The sequence below is a fragment of the Numida meleagris genome, chromosome 2 (genome assembly GCF_002078875.1).
Source record: "Numida meleagris isolate 19003 breed g44 Domestic line chromosome 2, NumMel1.0, whole genome shotgun sequence".
Lineage (NCBI taxonomy): Eukaryota > Metazoa > Chordata > Aves > Galliformes > Numididae > Numida > Numida meleagris.
Genome location: NC_034410.1, coordinates 60,367,394 through 60,385,342, shown reverse-complemented (window position 1 = coordinate 60,385,342; position 17,949 = coordinate 60,367,394). Strand labels below are relative to the sequence as shown.

The following is a 17,949-nucleotide window of genomic DNA, read 5'->3' as shown; positions in this document are numbered from 1 at the left end:
ATGTTCCCTGCCACAGATAGCTCTACACTACTCTGCTTCTCCCCACATCACCTGTGAGAGTGAACTGGGAAAGTTTTTTGGTTTTTTTTTTCCCCTTTATTCCAATGTAGTTTGTTATAGGAATAAAAAATCTAGTCATGTAATTGAGGATGATGAAGGTCTGTTTAATGCAGAAGACGTTCTGCCTATATAAGGACTGAAGGATTAGGCTTTAACACATGTGCTCTCCCAAAAGCTCTCCTCTCTAATATGTTTATCATATAATTATGACTTCAACTTCTCCTCCCTCAAATGAAGGCGTATCAAACTGCCATATATCATATTAGAATAGAGTTTTTTCTATGCAGGATATCTAACCTTTGTTCTGTATGACAGCACTTTAAGATTTTCTCAAATAATAACTTCTTGAACTTCTTGTTCACGTCACAGGATGCTGGAGGTGCTTCTTTTCAAGCTCATCTTTTCTGCATTAGAAACTGCAATACTCGCTTCAGAGCTAAATAATGAGAGTGTGACCCTGATGCTACAAAAGCCAAAACCAAACTTCCTGCTTTTTTTAAGGAGCCAGATCTAGCTTTATGCTCACTCCAGTGTTTCTGGATATTGATAAATTTCACAGCAGAAACATTAGAAACAAGTATGTCCATACTGGGAGTGTCTTTTCTTCTGGACATCTCTCCTATAACTCAGATGTGGTATCTCGGGAACCTCAACCTTGTGATCCCAAAGATAGAGTTGTGCTAAATCTGTAGAAACTTAGGAAAACATCAGTGTCAGTCTCTGTCACTGTGAAGTATATGTAACTCTCATTTGAGTATGTTTGCTTTTTACTGTATGCCATGTTTATCCTAATATTTGTCTTGCATTAGAAATAAGAAACAGAGAACACATTTGTGTCCTAATTTTGTTAGCAATCCTCTCTTTTTAATACATATAAGCACAAGACTGATAATTATGATTTTAAAAAACCTAATTTTCATAGCTTAGGGGCTTAAACTTTTATATTCTTCTTTTATTCTGAATGTATCCCTCAGGAAACAACTCTCTGTAATAATCACCTTGCCTACACTTTTTCAGTCACACATTACATTCTCTCTCCCACTTTCTTTCAGGTTAATATTAGTGTTTGTCAGCAGCAGACTTTTTTCTTTTCTTTTTTCTTTTTTCTTTTTCTTTTTTCTTTTTTTTCTAAGCTCTGAGTCACTACAGTTAACAGTTATGTTCTCAATAGAGAGTTCAGGGTAGGAAAAAGAGCCAGCCCTGTTGCCTACATGTATCTGACTGTTAGAAAACCAGAAGGCTACTCACTTCTTTTAAATGCCAAGTGTTCAATTACTTTCCTCTTTAGGGTTGGTTTGTTAAATTTTTTTTGGTTTGGTTTTCTTTTTTTAATTTGGGAAAAAGTCAAATGTGATGCAGTAGGTTACTTAAGCATATGATGAGGAATGGCAGCTTCAGATTTTTGCAAAGCATGACAAATTTTCTCTAAGTATTCCTCTGAGGTTGATTGGGTGGTTTTAACATCTAGCTCACAAAGAGTTCAGTCTCAGTCTGTTCCTCCGTGGGTATCTGTCTATGTTAGAAAACCATTGCATTAGTTATCCTGAATAGGGATCTCTGCTGATAAGAGATCCGGTCAATAGTAGAGTTTTTGCAAGTTTGGCTTCGGGAGTTGATGGAGCACAGGGAAGCTTTCAGAGAACTGGAGAGTACAGTTTCTGGCTCTGGCTGTGGTTGCCCTTCCCTGTCCTGCCCTGTGAGGTGCTCTGATGTTCTCGAATGAGCATGAGTGGTACCGCAATTTGTGAGCGAGCTTCAAGAATATGTGAAGTCCATATTCAACTCAGAACAGTTCTGTTTCACCTGAACATTTTTCTAGGCATGTAGGCTTTTCAGCTAAACTAGAGGTAATGGATTTCCCTATCTGAGGGACTGAAGGTCAAATGAGCACTGCCATCCTAAAGGCTTTGTAACCAGGCAGGCAAGGATTTCCCTCATTGTGATTAATGCTACAGAAACATATAAATAAAAAGGTACTGTTATCTTTCTTGTTGCTAAGTACCCCCTAGTCAGAGAGAGCTCTTGGCAGCTGTCAGAAGTGCTGCACAATAATTTAAAGTGAACCGTAAATCCCTGAGATGGATTGAATGTATCAAAATGGTTGGTCGCGCAATGGTCAGCAGAGGCTGCAGGTGATTTCAGTGTCTGCGCTTATCGGTCAGGATGGAAGTGACAATGCAGACTGCAAGGATGATGACAAAGGGGATCAGAAGAACACACCACAGGCTAATGGACAGGTGTTATAAAACATTCTCCAGCATGCAAAGTTGTATTGTTCTCAGCCTCCTTTTGACTGAGAGATCCAGTGCCTCTAAAAAGCAAGCAAGCGGATATCCTTGCAGAACATGAAGAAAAATCTTTTTCTATCCTCTGTTTTTCCATCTGTGTGTCTGTTCTCAGTCTTTCTTTTTTTTTCCCCCTGGTTTTCTGTTAAAGAAAGTCAGTGGGGCTAAAGGGGCAAATAGACTGTGGTCCAAAATGTAATTAAGCTAATAATTATCAGAGGACAGATTGGAAAGACCGACTGTTCAGTAGTCATCAGGGCAAACATAAACTCTCCAATACAAGGAATGCATAGAGAAAAGCCTGTAGTGTTCTTGCTGTTTGTTTCTGCTTTAATTTGTGTTTAGGAATGAAAATGTTTATCATACCTCTGAAAACAGGAGCACCGTTTGCATGAGCCAGATCCACCATGGAGGTAGCACTGTGAGACGCCTACTCAATCCAATCACATGTTGTAGGAACAGCCATGCCTGATTCTACTTGAGGGTCATATAGCTCACCCCTATCTTTGATACTGCCTGGGTGCTTTGCAGATGCATGAAAGAAACTTTTGAGTGGGAATCCATGGGATAGCCTGCCCAGAGTGATTCTTACTTTCTAGCCTGCACCAAAGAACTTATACTCTGAGGGTTTATTTATCTTGGCTTTCTTCTTGAAAGCCAAAAAATCTGTGCTATTTGATTTAAAAAGCTGGCTGATGCTGAAATGAAAATCTGACCTTTCAGAATCCCCAGTTTTGAGCATCAGTAATGTTTGGCAGCAATGCACTTCGGAGGGCATTTATACCTGTTCTTTTGAGCAGACCATGTGCGAACATCAGAATACTAAGCCTGATGCTTATCTTGGCCAGAACTTCTGAGACAGAGTTTATCAAAGGACTGCTTTATCACTGCCTTTGTCACATTCTGGTCCACTTCCAACATCAGGATTTGGGGAACCATCCTCAGAACTGCTGGGTAAAGCAGGTCCTGACCCTCTCATGAGGGATATCCCATACAACTTAACAGCATTGCCTTTTTCAGCCCCTAGTGTCTGGCTTCATTAGGGTTCCAAACCCAAACAACGTGAGACTCCAGAAACGTTAAACTAGGTTAACTGGAAGCTACCAAAAAATAACTGTGCTATATTTCTGTTCATTAACTGTCCAAGCCCACTTTCAAACTTGAGAAAGGCATACCGCTATTGAAAACACCTCAGTAGAATCTTATTCTGCTTTCACAGTCTGTGGATCTGCATGTTTAAGCTATCATGACATGACACTGTGCTATTTGATTTATGTTTTTACTGATTCTTTGACTGAGTAGTTTGTTGCAATGTACTGCTAAATGGAGGAAAAATCAGAAACTGCATCAGACAACCACTCTGTATTTCATTCTAGAAAATAGCTGGCAATTATAATTACTCACCATGTTTCTGGCTCAGAATAAAAGTGGAATTGCACAAAAACCACACTGAACATTCATCATGATTAGAAAATGCTCCACACCTTGGAGTGTATTGGAGACATAAGAATAATTTTAAATGCAAATTAAATTGTGGGGGTAGCAAAGAGAACAGATAAAAGACAGTAAAACAAAGCCTTTCACTTTCCTCAAATTAGCAGGCTAATGTAGTATAAAAAAAAGCAGTTCTACTCAGATCTGTGCTAAGAGCTTTCACTTCATCATAATATAAAACAGCAGATCCGTCACCTTTCTGTATTCAGTACTCTTGATTTCGAGGTTGAAGTGAAAATTAGAAGCTGTTCATTCTGGCTCACAGACTGGGTTGCATTCGCTCAGTCTTATTCCATGACAGTGGGATGGAAAGAGGTCAGTAACACTGGTAAGTACTTATCTCCTGCATGTGCTTTTATTTATTTATTTTTAAAATCCTTCACAGTGCTTCTGCTTTTGATCAGTGCATACTTCCTGCAACAAAAGCTACATCGTGTATTTTTGTACAAGGCTGTATGTATCTCATGCAGAAATGCAATGATTCCTAGATAATGCTTGTATCAAGTATTACAGCATCTTCAAGAATGAATGAATTACTTGAAAGTAGGAATTCTGGTATAGAAAATGTTTCAGGATAATTTATATATTTCATAGTATTACTGGCATGTTTTGTGTGTTGCTTTTTTCTGTATGCCCTGTCCAATAAGCAGTACCAGATAAGAATTGAATCTTTTCTAGACATGATTTGCATTATATTCATAGCAAAACATTTAACAGTATAATTGCCCTTGAGGTAAATGAAGAAAGTAGGCATTTCACTTACTGGAAGCAAATTTCTACACAAAACACAATCTTACGGTTAATCATTATGAAACACTTAAAAATATCTCAGAATACAAGCTGCAATGAGGAAGATTGGAGTGAAAAGAAAACAAATTCTTCAGGAAACTTGAAGAAGATTTTTTTGGGGGGAAAGTTTTTATCAAATCAAAACCAGGGGCTTAATTTTTCAGTATGAAGGGTGAGGGGGAGTGGAGAAGATGATCATAGTGTCACCTCCTGTTGCTAAGTAACAACATCTCCTGGCCATTTTTATCTGATAAAGGAAGTCCAGTTGACGTTATACATTATTCATCAGAGTTCCAATCAAACAATCAAAATTGTTTGCTTACACTGGGGACATTTAGTAAGATCAAAGAAACCTTCCTTGAAACTACTGGAGCTTACACGACTGCCAGGCAGCTCTTGATATTTTACAGTAAGTACAGCTTCTGGCTTGGGAGTGCTACAGTCAAGTTAATTGCTGAGGAATTTTGAAAGTTTCCTTGCCAAGGTAGGCTTCTGAATTTCAGAAAGGACTGCATGTTGATGAAAGCTGAATTGAAGGAAAAAGGAAAAGCTTTGGAACCCTGGTTTCCTGATTTTTGCCAACGTAATTGAAGGAATTGCTTGAATCAAGGGTCTCAAGTCTCCCTGCTCAAACCTTTCTGTTAGGTTTGTACGGAAAAGAACTGGAGGTATTTTTGTCTGTCTGTCTTAAAATAAACATTGTGCAGAGCTGTTTGCATGTTTATGATTGTGCCTTAACTGTCTGAGGTGCGGAGGAGAGATCTGGATTGTGCCTTTTCTGCAAATCTTGGTTTTTTATGTGAATTGCTGAGAATAGATGAAAATGAAGGAGTTAGAATGGGTCAGGTTAATGTGCATAATCCCGGGAACTCTGCTGGCAGAAGCATCTTAGATAGATGTAACCTGGGGTCTAGGCAGACCCAAAGTTCAGAAGGATTCCAAAAATATAAATCTCAACTTAGAGGCAGGGCTGGGAGTATCCTACCATCTCTTAATGGTCACTCTTTATCACCGCTTCTAAAACTAATGGTGCAGTATTCTGATGCTACTTCTGATCAGTAAGTGGGGAGAAGAAAGGAAAGGCTGGTTTCTGTTCATTCCTCTGTTCATTTATTTTCTAGTGCTGTGTTTAGTCACATGCAGCACCAGTTCTGTCTTTACTGTAGTCTGTTACAGTAGCGTCTGCTCAGAGGTCCCAGCATTGCTGCTGTCCTGGGCGCTGAATGACCTGGGCACCCCCAAGGTTTTCTGACAAATTTTTAAGTGCAAATGTAACAGGCAGAGGAATCTAAATATGTACTGTAAGAAACTGAGACTGTGGCTAGAATAAAGGTGATTGTACTAAAAAGGTAATATTACTGTAGCAGCGCTTTTCTTGTATGTCTTTAGACAAAGGTTTAAACCAAATATCCTAAAATAGCAATCAATACTTGTGAGGCTCTATGAAGAGTGATTCGAAAATGTTTTGACTCAAAATATGCCAAGCTACACCCTTTAATGACTGCCTATGCTGTTGTTTTTTTCCACCAAGAAATTCACCAACTTTTTTCTGTCTGACATCTCCGTTATTTTTGCCAGGAATCTGACTGATCGTACCAGAGCATTGCACATACACATTAAGTTCCTTCAAAATGGACTACTTTTTGGATGTCGAGTCTGCTCAGAGAATGTTTTACAGTCAAGGAGCCCAAGGTAAGAAACTCCAGCACTATCTCAACAATTACTATTTTAACCATACAGCTAAGATGTACAGGGCCATGCAGTGGCCAAGCCTTGTGACTGAGCTACTGAAGTGTACACAAGCAGAAAGGTCTTCAAAATGCACAGGGTGTAGAAGTGATTACAAGAAGAATAATGATTAGGCCAATCTGCCCTCTCAGAGGATAAGAAAAAGCTATGAAGGCTGTAGGGTGCACAGTGGGAGCAAAAAGAAGAGATGAGATCCAGACTGGGGCTGCAGAACCAGACTGGACAAGCTGGAGGGGGCAGGGAACAGCACGCTGCTTCCCTGTGGTGTCCTTCCCCTCTCTCCTCACTTCTCAGTGCTATTGGGATGACTTGGTACATAGGCTGGTATTATTCTGTGCTGAAGGTATAACTGATTTGGGAAAGCTCTGAGGCATTTTAATGTGTTGTATGTAAGCAGCACACTCAGGGTGGTCTGCATCCTTCCCTGTGAAATACCGGCCCCTACTGAACAGCAAGAGAGCAAAGGAGTAATCAGACTTCTTTGCTTTAAGATAGCTGAGAACTGTTCACGGCATGGATGATATTTCTGGTAAAGTCAGTTCACATTTTCCTTGTCAGTTCTATTTTTGGGGAAAACTTGCAGTTTCAAAGAGAAGGGGTTTTTATTCCTTAAAGCATCGTACTAAACTGTAGAAAAAATGTTAGGACCAAGTAGCTTCATCAGCCTTTTTCTTTTTATATACCGTTCTCTGAAATCACAGTCCAGTTTTTTTCTGCCATTAATTTCATCAGTTGCTACTCCCCTTCAAAGCTCATACACTAGAATTTGGCCTTTCCTCAGGAGGCCACCCTACCAGAGCTCAATCCACTGGGGGAAAGACACCATCCCAGGATGCATCAGGGTCAGTGCCACTTAAACCTTTGGCTCAAGTGAGGTGCTGCATTGCCCAGCTGCTGCTTTGGTCACTGTGATACATTTTCATCTGTACGTCACAGAGTAACATTGTGGGAGACCCCTTCTTGTCACAACACTGCCTTCTGAATTGAATAACAGCAGGAGCAAATGCTAATCACCTCAAAGTCAGGTTAAAACCTGCTGGGTGTAATGACTAATTTTGCTTGTTTTTTTTTCCTCCATCGCTAAAATGCAATGGATGCCTGAGCATTGCTATAGAAGCAATGTTAAAATAGGTTCTTTGATATCCCTATGGGAACAGATCTCTTTTCTATTCCATAGAAACAAAAAATCAGAAATGTGCATTTTAATGCTTTACAAGCTGTATCATTTTATCAACAGCACCCTTCCTGTGCACTGCAAGGTACAGAGAGGATTGTGGAAGAAGTAATACGTATTCATGCAATATAAGACTTACATGCACAAGGTAGCTAGTAAAAGTTCCACAGGTAACCTTTACTGTAAATATTTCCAAGAAGGCAGGGGGAAAAATGTCATTTTATCCACATTTGGAGAAATTATATTGTTAGCACATACAGAACTGCATGATGCTGAAATTTTCACCTTTGTACCTAGTTGATTCTTTGTTTTAATGCAGTTATTTTGCCTTTTAAAGCACAAAGAGAAGAAAATCCATTATGCAGAAATGTAACCTGTATGACCTGTAGGATACACAGCTCATCAGCTGGGGGTTGACATTTCGATCTGTCATGAGGGCTTCTACCCTTTGGACAAAACAAATAGAAACCAGCACTGAGAATCAGGGACTTTCTGACAATCTGCATGTGAACCTTTTTTCTAAGACACCAATGACAATGACATGCTTCCACTGTGCACCACAGTGTGGCACAGAGGCTTCCCAGCTCTCATTGCCCCTGTAAGTGGGAACAGCACATTGACACAAGAGCCAAATTACAATTACGCTTGGTCTCCTTGAACTTTTCATCTCTTTCTCTGCTGCTTTTAACGCATTCTTCCCAATTCTGGCGGCTTCCACTGCCTGAGGTTGCACCAAGCGTGAGGAGACAGAGATGGCTTCAATGGGACAAATGATAACCCCTTGGAAGAGTTTCATCAGGAATGTTTCCTATAGAAAACTCCTTTATCACCTCCCTCAGCCCCAAAATTCTTGGTATCAACTCCTTCCTCTGAGCTATTTTACCCCTGTCCCAGTGTGCAATGGTGCCACCTGTACTGCTCTCATAACTCCTGTCATCTTTGTGTCTCGTGCCAAATTTTGTCTTCTACAGCATAGCCATTTCTATATGTGATAATGGAATGATTTCTCCAAACGTGGGCAAAAGGAATCTATCTCTTTCCTTATCTGCCTTCTGAGAAACAGTTAAGCTGCGTTAGCTTAAATTTTCAGAAAAAAAGAAAACCACACTCAAAAACATACTGTTTGTGAGGCACCCATCCAACATAAATAGCTTAGCTCAAGTTGTTAGTTTGGAACTGAAATGTCTTCAAGAAAGCATTGTCACCAGATCTACCTAATGGTATCAGAAAAAAATGTTTGATGTTAATATTATAACACAATGTTATTAGCAAATCATGCTACCAAAGAGCTTGTATATATGCATTAAAACCTCGTTATGCTAGAATTGAGTGAAAGAAGACTACAGCATTCTACTATTTAATTAAAAACAATATCAAAATGCATTATATGTATTATTACTGTAGTTATTATTGCAGTTATTGCATTACAATTCATTCTGTTCACAGATCATATAATAGGGGTTTATGACCCACTTACTCTTCCTGTGAGATTGGAAGGCTTTTGCCTTTTAATCCTTTGATCCTCCAGATCAAGAGCAAAACGTCCTTTCCAATGTTTTCATATTAATGACATGACAACATTACAAATAGCAGCTGGAAAGCACTCATTCTCAACTGTACCCACTCCTTGTGGGTGGAAGAGAAGGGAAGGAATAGGGCTGCAAGATGTTTGGAAGGAACTCAAAGAGCTATGATGGCATTGCTAGCAGATTATACCAAATCCTAGCTGACCTCAGGTCTTCTGTAGTTGAGTGCAGAATACTTTGACCTTAGCAAAGGGACAGAATCAGGGTCTTGGCACCCAGCAGCTACTTGGTTCTCTACCTCATGCTGCCTGCACTAACACCCACAGGCTGTTTCTACCCCTGTAGAAAGCTGCAGAGCTGCCTTTGCTGCTGTAGGGTAGGAGGAGAGAGGTGTTACCTTATCAGCTGCCTCCTCTCCCATCCTCTCCTTCTGCAGCAGCAGCTATCACTTCCCTCCCGTGGGCTAAGTGCAGAACAGAGGATATTGGCCATTTGGGCTGCATGTGCTGCTCAAACAGCTGCTCCCCATTTCCTCCGCAGAAAGTGAAAGCAGGAGGGATGGAAAAGTCACAAAAGCTGGATCTGGCAGCAAAGATTATCTAGATTTAGAAAACTTGGTAAATGAAGCCAGCTGGCTGTAGTCTTCAGATACCAGCCAGAAATATCCTGACTGTCTCTTCTGTGACCGTATGTTGGGATCTAGGAGATGGGATGTCCTCGCCAACTGCGTAATGCCTGGTGACGCATCTGCAAGTCAGAAATGGGAGAAAAGGGACGGTGGCACTGTTTCTAACACCTTACCCTAAGAAAGTCGAAAGCTGAAATGTAAACATGGACTGGGCCTTAATATTTGAATTTTTTTTCCCTTTGAAGAATATGGAAGTGAAATACTAGTCACTCTGGAATGTCATTGTGTCCTAAACACAAATCTATCACAGCTGAAGGTATATAATGGGGCCTGGAGCAGGATTCAGCTCACTTGCCCCTTAGGCATTCTCAATGAAGATGTGGCCACCTAAGTCATCTAACTAGTTACCTGGCAGGTGTCAATGGAGAGCGACAGTGATTTTGAAAGAAAGGTCCACCTAATCATAGACATGTTCCATAGGATAATATCAATCATGCCTTATGCTCTGCACCAATTTAAAAAGCCTAAGCAGCAAACTCAGAAGACGACTGTGCTAATGGCATTTGTTTGCATGGAGAAATCCCATGTTGACAGGCAAGAAAGCACCCAACTCAGGAAAGGCAGTAACTTCCCTAGAATATGTCAAGCTGTATTGAAACCGCATGCCACAACTCAAAAGGATAGGCTGGACATCGTGGTCAGGATGCTGTTCTGGGTTGTGAGTCCACCTCTTCTCTACAGACTGACTCTCCGCTCCCCTCTGCTCTCAGGGAACTCTTAACTCAATCATAAAATCATTTCTAATTTCTTCCAGACCTGTACATCCACTTTTCCAGTCTTATCTCCTTTTACCCAGTAGGGGGCATGAAGCTTAAAATTAACTGCATTAACTGAACATTTCCATGATGCTCCTACAGATGTTGAAGTTGTTTGCCGGTCCATTTGGCAGGATACACTGTGCATATTTAAGTCACTGAACAAAACTCTCTTGAAGGCTTATCTTAAACTATCTTTGTATCTATAAATAATTTATAGATCCACTCGCATGAGATATGCTCATACTGGTTGCAACATTCCTGCAAGCTACTTGATGAATATAAGGAGTAATTTAAAAATGCAAAGTAGAATAAATATGGAAATAAGGAACAACATAGTACATTGGGCTAATGGATAACAAAGTACACTACATAGGACAACCGGATAACATATGCATAGGATTGTATAGACACATGATTACTCAAGAGATTTCCTCAAGGAAATACTACTTAACTGTTTTTCCAAGTTTAATAAAATACTCCCAGTTAAAGTTTTAATTCTACAGTCCCCTCTCCAACTCTGTTGCCACAATTTATTTATTTCCCCGTGCTTCACTTTTGCTCATTTAATTCATACAGTGCTGACTCATTCTAGATATTTGACTTTAATCACTGCTGACTACTCAGCGCTACTTCCCTCCTGCTTTTGCATATTAAATAACATCCAGTACTTCGCAAAAGTATTGCTGCAGTATCCCCAAATCCTAGCCCAGACTGATTCCACTGCAGATGTCCCTTGCGAAAAGTAGCATTTGGACACTCCCCCTATCAATTTATTTTTTTATAGCTCATTGTAAAGATCAGTATCTCCTCAGAATTACGATATTTTTCAGGTCTTGTTCTTATTCATGTGATGTTATTTGTTCTTAGATTAATAAGATTAATAACAGTAAATTACTAACAGCAAATGAACATTCCTGATGTAATCAATTTCCCTCCCTTTAAATCCCAGGAAGCAAACAATCAAGATCTACCTTGCCCTCATCCTTCTTAAATGTTTTTTCCCCTTCCCACATCTTCTGTCATTATTTCGAAGTTAGGAACTGGTAACTGAGCACCATGGTCTTGCACAGTCAGGTAGATTAGCCTCACCAAGTCTATTAAAATAACTTACCATGTGTTGCAGTAACTATATGTCAGCTACTTTTTGGCTATGTATTTCAGTATCCAGTCAGCAAAACTAAAGTTAGAAGAAATAAGAATCTTCTAATTCTCTGTGGCATATCTAAATAAAACTAGAATGCTTGAGATTCTCTTATCTATACCCTTAAATGCAGAAAATATTGGAAAACCTCTGTATTGCTCACAGTTGAAAAAAAAATGTTTCTGAATGCTAAAACCTCTGCTTGCCTCTATTTCATAATCATCTAGCTGCTCTCTTTCTTTTCTTCTTTCCTTTTTCTTTCCTTTTCTTTCTCTTTGCTTTCTTCTCTCCCTCGTTCCTTCCTTCCTTCCCCTCCTCCCTCCTTCCTTCCTTCCCTTTTTCTTTCCTTCTTTTCTTTCCTTCCTTTCCTTCCCTTCTCAATTTTTTTAATACAGATATTCTGTTTTCTAAAGCCTATGTCTTTGGATGCAAAAGAAGAGGAACAAGCACATTTCCTCTAAAATGTATTTTAAAAGCTAATTAGGTATAGAAAATGTACATTTACCCAAGCATCACTAGCCAGCATAATATGCATGTGCACAGACTGGATGTCTTTTCCCCCTAGGTACTACTGTTTGCAACTGTGTATTTAAGTATTTTCTTTCAGATTATCTGTGCCCATCAAACTGGTGTCAAAGATCTCGGTAGCTTTGTTTTAGAGAGATGCACCAATGCATGTGTATGTATTTCTGTGTTTGTCCAGGAGACATGAGCCTATACATCATTCTTCATAAATAACAAGTCATGTCCTCTCCAGTGCTTGCACACATGTTCCACTGTTTTCCTCTCCTGCCAGTCATATCCGCTTTCACATCTTTAGTATTTCAAATGTTGTTCTTTACCGCTTGAATTTAAAACTAGTCAAAAGTGAAGTGGCACTAAATCAGCCCACAAGATTTTCTGGTAAATGTTCATTTGGACCCATTGTTTGACTGTCTTTAACGAAGAATTTTCACAATCTAACATTTTTCCTAGCACAGATGGAATTTCATGTTCTAGATGCATCAAAACCTACCTGAACTAATGATCTGAAAGCTTATGCCTAGCCTAAACCACATGTCTGTCTCCATTATCTACATGTGATACCATGGTGAGCCCTTTCCACAAAAGCATGAAGGAGGAAATCAGAAAGAGGAGAGGGTGCCAGGCAGAATGTAGTAAATCAAATGAGATGCTCATACCCTTACCTAATGAAATTAAGTAGCAAGAAAGACTTCGACTCTGCTAACAACAGCAGCACTGCAATTAAAATGATTTTAAAGGTATTCTACAAACGTGTTCAAAATTTGCCCCAAGAAATGAATTTTCTTCCAAAACATCTTAAGGATTGCTGTTGGAAAACCAAAATTCTTTGCAGTTATTTCCATGTCATCTGAAGTTTCTTGTGATTATACACATCAGAAATATTGCTTTTCCCACCTTGTTCTAGACATCTCCAGTAGAAACATTTTAGCACTTCACTTGTAATAGGATCATTATCACCAGGTATCAAGGGTTTTTTTTTGCAATTCACAGGTAAGAATTAGTTATGCAAATTAGACTTTCTAGATGAAGACAGTATTAAACCAAAAATGACCAGGGTATTTGTGTCACCAATAGGATATTCTAACGTTTCAGTAAAAGTTAATTGATAAAAGTGGATGGGAAAATCTAGATGAATGTTTCACATTTTCACTAATTCTAAGAGAATAATTTCACCTCCAAAAGTTTTTCTAAGACATGAGTCTTAAAAAAATCAGTTATTATAGCTCTGGCAAAGAAAATATTAATGCTGATACTTACATTTACATTAAAGTATGTGAAAATGTATTTTCATGGGAAAAAAATGGAAAACACAAAAAATTCTTTGCAAACCATCCCTCATGTTTTCAGAAATTTCAAACAGTTTTCAAAAATAGGACCTCCTCTAGATGTAACTACACAAATTGAAATTACATGTTTCAAATGCCTCTGAACATGCACTACAATCCTTCATGCATTTCTCGTTCCCCTCTCCCAAACACATACTTGTGTCACATTTCAATAACACGCAGTATTGTCAGAAAACAAATATGGGATTATATGTAATCAGTTCTAACATGTCATTACATATGTTACTCAATTTCTTAAGTGTTTTTCCTCCATAAGTAACCATTTTTTCTCTTCCTAACAAAAACCAGACATGATGTTGGCAAAATGTGTTGATTGCAGCACAACCCTGTCATACCAGGAGCAACGCAAGCAGAACAAAAGAATTTAGCCAAAATAATTAATCTGTGTTCTGTGTCAAGGTAGAATTGTTTTAAAGGAGCTTTTGAATACTGGTCCCAAATCCATTGCAGTATAAGATGGCCCCTTAACAGTTATTGCAACACCATTCCTGCACTCCAAGACTTTCAAGGGGATAGTTCCTAATTTTCCTGTAAGGTCATATCCTAAAAATGTGTAGCAGACACTGAGCTCATTTGTGGAGAGTATCTGAAGCTAGAGACACTGGCTGATTGTTGGTGATGGACACGTGGTCACATGGGACAAACGTTGGCAGCTTTGCTACAAAATATGAGGCAAGTCATTTCCGTAATATGGAGTGCAATGAATTACAGTAAGGAAAAGAGCGTGCACGGCTGTTTTCATGACATACATGCATATTCAGTGCCACTGAATGGATACGTGAATGTGTTCAACCATACCTCCTACTTCTATGGTTGGGTAAGAATTGATCTTAGGCTTTTGTTGCAAAATTTTTTAATCCACATTAACTCTCTTTAAAATGTTCCTATGCTTATTTAAAATTTCAAGTCATTCTCGAAAACTCCTTCTGGTAATATGCATAAAGGGGAGATAAAGGGGAGATAATCATGGTTGTTAAAATAATATGTAATAATTAATCCAGGAAACATTTTCCACCTACCTCTAATCAAAATGAATACATGCAAGATCCCAATATTTTGACCTAAAAAAAATAGATTTACAAATGACTACAGAAAAGTCCACTCTCATCTTCTGTTTACAAGAAATGTGTGTTTAAGTTGGTGGTTTTTTTTCCAAATAGTCTCCTGCGCTGTCATCCATTCACCCCCAAAATGCATGGATGCCCTTTCTCTGACTTTAACTACAGCTAAGGCATGCCAGTTTTAAATGGCAATTTTTTACATGGTTCTTTTGTGAGATGGTTTGCACAATTCTGACTTCATATACTGATAAATCTTCCTTAAGTGTAAACGTGATGATGCCATAGACAAAATTCTCCCTTGCAGAAATTTTCCATTCTTTTTTATCTTCATTACTGTACATCCCTGTTACAACTGAGTAATAGTTTACAGTCTAGTAGCAGTGTTTACTTTAGCTTAATCTGCATAGCTGGCCCCATTAAATCAATTTCAACTCTTGCCCTTTGCTTTTACTTCAGATTCAAATGTTGGATTAGAAAGGATTGAAAACTTGAAAGGAATCTATTTAAAACCAGAAAACAAATAACTTAGACCAGAAATAACTACTACATCCAGCAGCACAGATTTGCTTGTTTGGTAAACTATGAAAATTGGAAAATACAGCATGACAGCTTTTGTTAAATTATATTAATTACATGCTATCATATCTAACACCTAAGTCAGGTTTTAGGCATCAGAAGGCTTCTAATTGACAGGAATTATTTGGAACTCTCAAAAAAACCCCCAAAATTAAAGAAAGAATCACGGTTACCAGGCTGCAGAATTTGCACTTAGTCACCATCAGTCATGCTCTCCATCCCCAGCAGGAAAATAGAGCTCATTATTAGCTCATTATTAGTGCAGTAGCTTACAAAAGCCCTGAGATATGGGCTTGAAAAAGGTGATGCCCAAACAGCAAGAAATATCCAGGCTTTAGACTAGGGATGAGCACAATGGTATGCCAGGTGTGATTTGAGAGCGTGCGTTTGTGCATGGCAGACCAGAATCAAACCCAGTTCTCCGAAGCCTATCTTGAAGTCACAATAAAAGGACAGCATTTGAGGGTGTGAAACTCTTAAGCCCCAGATTTTTTTTTTTTGCACCTTCTTATTGAAGAGAGAGCAGTCTCTTACAGAGTCCCACTGAAATGTTAACAGTCCCACATGAAAGGCAAGGAAGGGGTTTCAAACAGAAATTCTCTTCCCAGCTCTGTAAAGAGGTAAAGGGAAAGGCAACATACTGGCAAAGTACTTGTGCATGGCACTCACGCTTTCAGTGATCAGACAGATCCAATCTAGCATTTATGATAACCTCTATCTACTCACAGAGCTGAGGTGGATATATTTATAGGGGCTCTTCTGTTTGTGATTTGTAATTTATAGGCACGGCACCAAATGCGCTCAACAGACACTCATAATTACATTTTATATAAAAAACACCTACATTAAAGGGACATTATCAAGGCTGTAAGGTCAAGTGCTGAATACTTATGCAATGCCAGAATGAAGGTTGCCTCTGCAACATTAATTCAGTCTTCTAATCCATATGTATTATGGTTCAATTTTGAATTGCATGATGACACAGTAATTTTTTTTTACTACCCTACCACTTGCTTCATCAGTGGGCAGTACTCACATAATGAACCAATATTAAATATTTTGCTTTCTCCTCCTTTAAGTCATGGCACCAAGCAATTTAAAGCCCATACAGAAGATAGAAATACTAATTTCCTCATGGGCTTTTCATTGGTGCTTCACCAAAGTATATGAATACTTTACAAATATTAATGAATTCATGTTTTCAGAAAATCCCTCATGAAAGAAATTGATGATTCTCCCCCCTTCACAATTAAGACACTAAGACACGGAGTGATTAAGAGCAAAAATTAGCTGTTTTGAGTGTCCAAATTAAGACACCAAGAAACTGAATTTTGGGATAGTTTCTGTATATATCATCTCAGGCATTACAGGGCACAGATTCTGCAAAGTGAGTGAACACTCGACAACTCCCATTACTTAGGCATCATGGTCTGAAAAACAATATTCAGAAAAGGAGGAACTGCAGCTATGGACAAGTTGTGAAGAGTTGTTTAAGTAGCAAACTTAGTAACTGTGAACAGGCAATCTGTGTCAGAAACAGAGTTATTAGCTGTCTTTGAGGCAGAGTGCTGTGATCTTTTCTCATCTTAGCATCATTTGAATCAGCCCTTAAGTTCTGCAGCATGCGAGGCAGGGACTTCGCAGCACATACCCTCGTCTACTACATGCTGCAGATTCTCATTTGCACTGAACAATTTTATTTCTCTTTTCTTCTTCTTTTTTTCCTTCCCCTTCATCCCCATTTCTCCTGCTATTCTCCATTCATTCATTTTTATCAGCTCGTCGGGCAACTCTGCTCACTGTGCCCACACTGATGTCAGCATCTTCTGAGGAAGACATAGACCGGAGACCCATCAGAAGACTCCGGTCTAAGAGTGACACCCCATACTTAGAAGAAGCTAGAATCTGCTTCAACCTTGACACAGGTAAGAGCACTCCTTCCCCAAAGGGCAAGGTACCTCCTTGCTCATCAGTTGCATGGTGGTTCACCAGAGATCCTGGGATGTCACAGCTGTTTTGCTGCATGCACCTACGTATTTATGAACAGGGATCCTTTTAAGAATCCTATAGCAAGTGCTAACCAGCGATTTTCCCCATGTTTGCTGGGGCAAGGCAGTAACCGAATAGCTTTGCAAACAAGATATATTTACACCTTATCCACTGCAGTCACCCAGAAACCTAAAAACTCTCGTAAACTTTTACAAAGGCATTAAGTCCTAACAGCAGACTTTGGCTAAAGCTAACATTACAACCACAGAAAAAAAAACATCCAGTGTGCTCCAAAACCTCTACAGGCTTAACTGGCAAAAGAAGTAACTGTTGATTCTGCTGGAATGAGCAAGAATGCCGTCCCCAAAACTCCACGGCTTCCCGCAGTCACTGAGCACCTGCTGGCGTCCCTTTGGTGCTGAGGTTGACCAGAAGAAAAGATTCTGAGACGGTGACAAATTAGTGACCTTAAGTGACCGCGTCCTTGTTAAGCAATCCGAATCTTCCAAACACGTGGCAAAGCGACTTGTACGCAAGCTCCAGGCTGTAGGTGGTGGCCACGGGCTTCTCGCGTTGGCCCTTCTAAACGCGTGGCCCCGGGCACCCTCGTGGTTTACCTCATCCCCATCCCCAGAGCGGCTCGGGGAGCCCTGGGCAGGCCGCATTCCCGCTCTGGGGGTAACTGGGTCGGGCCCGGGGCGGCGGGGGCAGCTGTGCCAGGCGCGGGGCGCTGAGGCCACCTCGGCCGTGCCCTCTGCCGGGCGGGGCGGGCGGCGCCGGCCGCCCCG

The 17,949-nt window shown here is 39.8% G+C and overlaps 1 protein-coding gene across 7 annotated transcripts in view; it reads left to right on the top strand.

The window, feature by feature from the left end:
- Positions 4,927–17,949, top strand: part of PHACTR1 (phosphatase and actin regulator 1) — a 304,922-nt gene continuing 291,899 nt past the window's right edge. For 4 of the 7 annotated variants that reach the window (XM_021385733.1, XM_021385731.1, XM_021385732.1 and 1 more), the window contains exons 1-3: positions 5,044–5,296; positions 6,207–6,320; positions 16,951–17,097. In XM_021385733.1, coding sequence (XP_021241408.1) covers positions 6,260–6,320; positions 16,951–17,097 — 208 coding nt within the window. In that variant the 5' untranslated portion in view covers positions 5,044–5,296; positions 6,207–6,259. Of the gene's footprint in view, positions 5,297–6,206; positions 6,321–16,950; positions 17,098–17,949 lie in introns of all 7 variants that reach the window. The other 3 variants (XM_021385729.1, XM_021385727.1, XM_021385728.1) reach the window with 3 other exon arrangements.